At 55.8% G+C, this 6,711-nt stretch overlaps 1 protein-coding gene across 1 annotated transcript; it reads right to left on the bottom strand.

The window, feature by feature from the left end:
* Positions 1 to 1,212: 1,212 nt before the first annotated feature.
* On the bottom strand, positions 1,213 to 6,439 carry LOC144491145 (separin-like; the record flags this gene model as incomplete). The annotated part of the gene is made up of 3 exons (XM_078208821.1): positions 6,304 to 6,439; positions 5,109 to 5,302; positions 1,213 to 1,485 (listed from the first exon to the last, which is right to left on the bottom strand). Coding segments are annotated over exons 1-3 (530 nt in total), but the record flags the coding sequence as incomplete, so codon positions are not given.
* Between the last annotated feature and the right edge of the window lie 272 nt (positions 6,440 to 6,711).

The following is a 6,711-nucleotide window of genomic DNA, read 5'->3' as shown; positions in this document are numbered from 1 at the left end:
CAGCACAGTCCGCCTATCTCCCGACTGGGCCCAGCCCAGCACAGTCCACCTGTCTCCCGACTGGGCCCAGCCCCAGCACAGTCCGCCTGTCTCCCGACTGGGCCCAGCCCAGCACAGTCCACCTGTCTCCCGACTGGGCCCAGCCCAGCACAGTCCGCCTGTCTCCCGACTGGGCCCAGCCCAGCACAGTCCCGCCTGTCTCCCGACTGGGCCCAGCCCAGCACAGTCCGCCTGTCTCCCGACTGGGCCCAGCCCTGTGTGGACGACGAACAGAACCCACTGTGCGCACTCCCTGGATCTCTCACCCCTGGGCACCACCACTTCCCGCCAGCTCCATCACCCACCACTACGTCCTTCCCGTTCCTCGGTCAATCCCCTAACCCCACCGCCCCTCTCCCTCCCTCTCTCCCTCCCCCACTCCCCGTCATCCCCTTCTTTCCCATCACCTCCTTATTCATTTGTTAGTGTCACAAGGGGGGGGGTTCACATTATCTCTGCAATCCTCTCCCGCCCCAATCTCCTTCCCTCTGCTCTGTCCCTAATCTCCTTCCCCCTCTCCCCCTCCGTCCCCCCGCCCCCTCCCGCTCCTCCCCCCGCCCCCTCCTCCCCCCCACCCCCTCCCCCTCCTCCCCTCTCCCCCGCCCCCTCCCCCGCCCCCTCCTCCCCCCGCCCCCTCCCCGCCTCCTCCCCCCCGCCCCCGCCACCTCCCCCTCCTCCCCCCCGCCCCCTCCTCCCCCCCGCCACCTCCCCCTCCTCCCCCCGCCCCCTCCTCCCCCCCGCCCCCTCCCCCTCCCCCCGCCCACCCCCCGCCCCCTCCTCCCCCCCCACCCCCTCCCCCTCCTCCCCCCCCTCCTCCCGTCCCCTCCCCCCGCCCCCTCCTCCCCCTCCTCCTCCCCCCCACCCCCTCCTCCCCCCCACCCCCTCCTCCCCCCCCCACCCCCTCCTCCCCCCCCCACCCCCTCCTCCCCCCCCCACCCCCTCCTCCCCCACCCACCCCCTCCTCCCCCACCCACCCCCTCCTCCCCCACCAATCTCCTTCCCTCTGCTCTGTCGCCCCCTCCCTCTCCGTCCCCTCTGCCCCTCCCTCCGCACTCCCCCTCCATCCCCCCGCTCCCTCCCCCTCCGTCCCCCCGCCCCCTCCTCCCCCCCCCCCCACCCTGTCCCCCCACCCCCTCCCCCCCTCTCCCCCACCTGTTCCGACGCCCACCTTACCATTCAGCGTGTTGGCTGAGGTCTCGGTAACACAGGACTTGAGCCAGTTCCAGCAGTTGTACGGCCCGCAGGTGTTCCATCCCGCCGCCCCCCTCTCCTTCCTCCCCCTCCGAGGAGGAGGAGGAGCAGAGCTTGATCAGGTCGCAGATGACGTTGAAGCGTTCCTGCGAGGTGTCCGCCCGCAGACGCTTGTACGCCCGCAGCTCCTCCACCAGTACCTCGGCCAGGGCGCCGCGACTCAGCTCCCAGGGCTGGACGCTGTCCTTCAGGGTCCTGCGATTGGGAAAGGGGTAGGGGGAGAGACAAGAGGGAGAACATAAAAAGATCAGAACTAGGAGGAGGAGGAGTGGGCCATCTGGCCCCTCGGGCCTGCTCCGCCATTCAATAATAACTGCGAGGTGATGCATTTTGGTAGATTGAACCAGGGCAGGACTCACTCAGTTAATGGTATGGCGTTGGGGAGAGTTACAGAACAAAGAGATCTCGGGGTACATGTTCATAGCTCCTTGAAAGTGGAGTCACAGGTGGACAGAGTGGTGAAGAAGGCATTCGGCACGCTTGGTTTCATCGGTCAGAACATTGAATACAGGAGTTGGGACGTCTTGTTGAAGTTGTACAAGACATTGGTAAGGCCACACTTGGAATACTGTGTGCAATTCTGGTCACCCTATTACAGAAAGGATATTATTAAACTAGAAAGAGTGCAGAAAAGATTTACTAGGATGCTACTGGGACTTGATGGTTTGAGTTATAAGGAGAGGCTGGATAGACTGGGACTTTTTTCTCTGGAGCGTAGGAGGCTGAGGGGTGATCTTATAGAGGTCTATAAAATAATGAGGGGCACAGATCAGCTAGATAGTCAATATCTTTTCCCCAAGGTAGGGGAGTCTAAAACTAGAGGGCATAGGTTTAAGGTGAGAGGGGAGAGATACAAAAGGGTCCAGAGGGGCAATTTTTTCACACAGAGGGTGGTGAGTGTCTGGAACAAGCTGCCAGAGGCAGTAGTAGAGGCGAGTACAATTTTGTCTTTTAAAAAGTGTTTAGACAGTTACATGGGTAAGATGGGTATAGAGGGATATGGGCCAAATGCGGGCAATTGGGATTAGTTTAGGGGTTAAAAAAAGGGGCGGCATGGACAAGTTGGGCCGAAGGGCCTGTTTCCATGCTGTAAACCTGTACGACTCAATAAGATCATGGCTGATCTTTTCGTGGACTCAGCTCCACTTACCCGCCCGCTCACCATAACCCTTAATTCCTTTACTGTTCAAAAATCTATCTATCCTTGCCTTGAAGAACATTCAATGAGGGAGCCTCAACTAGGCAGGGAATTCCCCAGATTCACAACCCTTTGTGTGAAGAAGTTCCTCCTCAACTCAGTCCTAAATCTGCTCCCCCTTATTTTGAGGCCATGCCCCCTAGTTCTAGTTTCACCCGCCAGTGGAAACAACCTCCCTGCTTCTATCTTATCTATTCCCTTCATCATCTTATATGTTTCTATAAGATCCCCCCATCATTCTTCTGAATTCCAATGAGTATAGCCCCAGTCTACTCAATCTCTCCTCGTGATTCTGTGATCGTGATGATACCATAGAACCATAGAAAATTACAGCTCAGAAACAGGCCTTTTGGCCCTTCTTGTCTGTGCCGAACCATTTTATGCCTAGTCCCACTGACCTGCACTTGGACCATATCCCTCCACACCCCTCTCATCCATCAACCCGTCCAAGTTTTTCTTCAATGTTAAAAGTGACCCCGCATTTACCACTTTATCCGGCAGCTCATTCCACACTCCCACCACTCTCTGCGTGAAGAAGCCCCCCCTAATATTCTCTTTAAACTTTTCTCCTTTCACCCTTAACCCATGCCCTCTGGTTTTTTTCTCCCCGAGCCTCAGCGGAAAAAGCCTGCTTGCATTCACTCTATCTATACCCATCAAAATCTTATACACCTCTATCAAATCTCCCCTCAATCTTCTACGCTCCAGGGAATAAAGTCCCAACCTATTCAATCTCTCTCTGTAACTCAGCTTCTCAAGTCCCGGCAACATCCTTGTGAACCTTCTCTGCACTCTTTCAACCTTATTTACATCCTTCCTGTAACTAGGTGACCAAAACTGTACACAATACTCCAAATTCGGCCTCACCAATGCCTTATATAACCTTACCATAACACTCCAACTTTTACCCTATCTTTAACAAATGGATTTCAATCCTCTTTCTCTGCAGGAAGTTTCGAGCATCCCCTGTCACCCGGTCAGCCCCGTGCTATCTGCAGCCCGGTGTCCTCTATTGTAACTGAAGCAGTATAACTGACAAGACGTGTGTTTTGATCTGAACTAATGCAGCGTTCTGCTGTTTCAGTGTCCCCCCCTGGGAGGGCAAAGTAAACAGGATTGGGATAATGAACAGGTCAGGTCATCTGACTGGAGAATCTATTGTGGCCAATCCACCCTAACCAGCACGTCTCTCAGAGTGTGGGAGGAAACCGGAGCACCCGGAGGAAACCCACGCAGACACGGGGAGAACATGCAGACTCTGCACAGACAGTGACCCAAGCCCCGGGGAATCGAACCCGGGTCCCTGGCGCTGTGAGTCAGCAGTGCTTAACCCACTGTTCCACCGTGCCATGGATTGGCCATGCTAAATTGTCCCTTAATGTCCAAAGATGTGCAGGTTAGGGTGGATTGGCCGTGCTAAATTGTCCCTTAGTGTCCAAAGATGTGCAGGTTAGGGTGGATTGGCCGTGCTAAATTGTCCCTTAGTGTCCAAAGATGTGCAGGTTAGGGTGGATTGGCCATGCTAAATTGTCCCTTAGTGTCCCAAAGATGTGCAGGTTAGGGTGGATTGGCCATGCTAAATTGTCCCTTAATGTCCAAAGATGTGTAGGTTAGGGTGGATTGGCCATGCTAAATTGTCCCTTAATGTCCAAAGATGTGCAGGTTAGGGTGGATTGGCCATGCTAAATTGTCCCTTAGTGTCCAAAGATGTGCAGGTTAGGGTGGATTGGCCGTGCTAAATTGTCCCTTAATGTCCAAAGATGTGTAGGTTAGGGTGGATTGGCCATGCTAAATTGTCCCTTAGTGTCCAAAGATGTGCAGGTTAGGGTGGATTGGCCATGCTAAATTGTCCCTTAATGTCCAAAGATGTGCAGGTTAGGGTGGATTGGCCATGCTAAATTGTCCCTTAATGTCCAAAGATGTGCAGGTTAGGGTGGATTGGCCATGCTAAATTGTCCCTTAGTGTCCAAAGATGTGCAGGTTAGGGTGGATTGGCCGTGCTAAATTGTCTCTTAGTGTCCAAAGATGTGCAGGTTAGGGTGGATTGGCCATGCTAAATTGTCCCTTAATGTCCAAAGATGTGCAGGTTAGGGTGGATTGGCCATGCTAAATTGTCCCTTAATGTCCAAAGATGTACAGGTTAGGGTGGATTGGCCATGCTAAATTGTCCCTTAGTGTCCAAAGATGTGCAGGTTAGGGTGGATTGGCCATGCTAAATTGTCCCTTAGTGTCCAAAGATGTGCAGGTTAGGGTGGATTGGCCGTGCTAAATTGTCTCTTAGTGTCCAAAGATGTGCAGGTTAGGGTGGATTGGCCATGCTAAATTGTCCCTTAATGTCCAAAGATGTGCAGGTTAGGGTGGATTGGCCGTGCTAAATTGTCCCTTAATGTCCAAAGATGTGCAGGTTAGGGTGGATTGGCCGTGCTAAATTGTCTCTTAGTGTCCCAAAGATGTGTAGGTTAGGTGGATTGGCTAGATGGGGGGGGGTTCCTTCCGAATCTGTCCCACCAGTGGGTAAATGAATGGGGGGAGAGAGTGGGGGAGGGAGTGGGGAGGGGGGTGGGGGAGAGAGTGGGGAGGGGGGTGGGGGAGGGAGTGGGGAGGGGGAGAAGTGGCCTACCTGAGTTGCAGATCCTCATTGCCGGATTTGACTGCATCCGTTTTGATCGAGGCCCAGAGGGCGATGGGCTCCGCCATCTGCCCCTCCCGCTGGCTGCCCAGTGCCATGAGCCACATGCCCACCGACTCCATGGCCAGGTCCAGCCTGCCAGCCTTCCGATAACACTCCACCAGCAGCTTGAAGTACCTGGGCACCTACAGCAAGAGAACAGAGCACTGCCGAGGTCAGGGTGGGGGCGGTCAGACTGGCGCACACACAGACCAGGTGATGTCCCAGAGGGTGTTATTGCTACACTATCAATCCAGAAACTCAGCTAATGTTCTGGGAGGACCCGGGTTCGAATCCCGCCCGCGGCAGATGGTGGGAATTTTAATTCAATACAAAATATCTGGGATTAAGAATCTACTGGTGACCATGAACCCATTGTCGATTGTGGGAGAAACCCATCTGGTTCCCCTTTAGGGAAGGAAATCTGCCGTCCGTACCCTGGTCTGGGCCTACATGTGACTCCAGAGCCACAGCCAATGTGGGTGACTCTCAACTGTCCCTCCAAGGGGCAACGAGGGATGGGCAATAAATGTTGGACCCAGCCAGCGACACCCATGTCCCACATTCTCCCCCGCTCCCCTTCCCGTGGGAGCAAGTCCCACATTCTCCCCACCGTGGGAGCGAGTCCCACATTCTCCCCCCCGTGGGAGCGAGTCCCACATTCTCCCCACCGTGGGAGCGAGTCCCACATTCTCCCCCCCGTGGGAGTGAGTCCCACATTCTCCCCCACTCCCCCCATGGGAGCAAGTCCCACATTCTCCCCCACTCCCCTTCCCGTGGGAGCGAGTCCCACATTCTCCCCCCGTGGGAGTGAGTCCCACATTCTCCCCCCCGTGGGAGCGAGTCTCACATTCTCCCCACCGTGGGAGCGAGTCCCACATTCTCCCCCCCCCCGTGGGAGTGAGTCCCACATTCTCCCCCCCGTGGGAGCGAGTCCCACATTCTCCCCCCCACTCCCCCGTGGGAACGAGTTCCACATTCTCCCCCACAGAGGGCCCTGGCTCCAGACGACGGAGTTGGAGTGGGGTAGGGGCTGCCTGTTGTCTTTGAGCCTGTGTGTCCCGGAACACCCACCCAATCGCGCCCGACACTGCCCCTTGGCTCACGCGGGGCACGGCTCTGTAAATCTAGCAGCGGAAACACTTACCTTGTCCACCGGGATCGAGGAGCGAGAGAAGAGATTGGGGGGCTGGTCCTCGCCACGCAACATCACGGCGATTTGCCCTGCCTCGGAGAACAGTTTGTGGCAATAGAATCCATAGGCCAGGTTATACAGTCGCAGGGCTGTGTGAGGGAGAGAGTGCGGGTTAGATAGACACAGCGCAGTGTGTGTGAGGGAGAGAGTGCGGGTTAGATAGACACAGCGCAGTGTGTGTGAGAGAGAGAGAGTGTGGGTTATATAGACACAGCGCAGTGTGTGTGAGAGAGAGAGAGTGTGGGTTATATAGACACAGCGCAGTGTGTGTGAGGGAGAGAGTGCGGGTTAGATAGACACAGCGCAGTGTGTGTGAGAGAGAGAGAGTGGGTTATATAGACACAGCACAGTGTGTGTGAG

Source organism: Mustelus asterias, unplaced genomic scaffold, assembly GCF_964213995.1.
Source record: "Mustelus asterias unplaced genomic scaffold, sMusAst1.hap1.1 HAP1_SCAFFOLD_4552, whole genome shotgun sequence".
Classification (NCBI taxonomy): Eukaryota; Metazoa; Chordata; class Chondrichthyes; order Carcharhiniformes; family Triakidae; genus Mustelus; species Mustelus asterias.
This window is presented reverse-complemented; position numbering and strand designations above follow the sequence as displayed.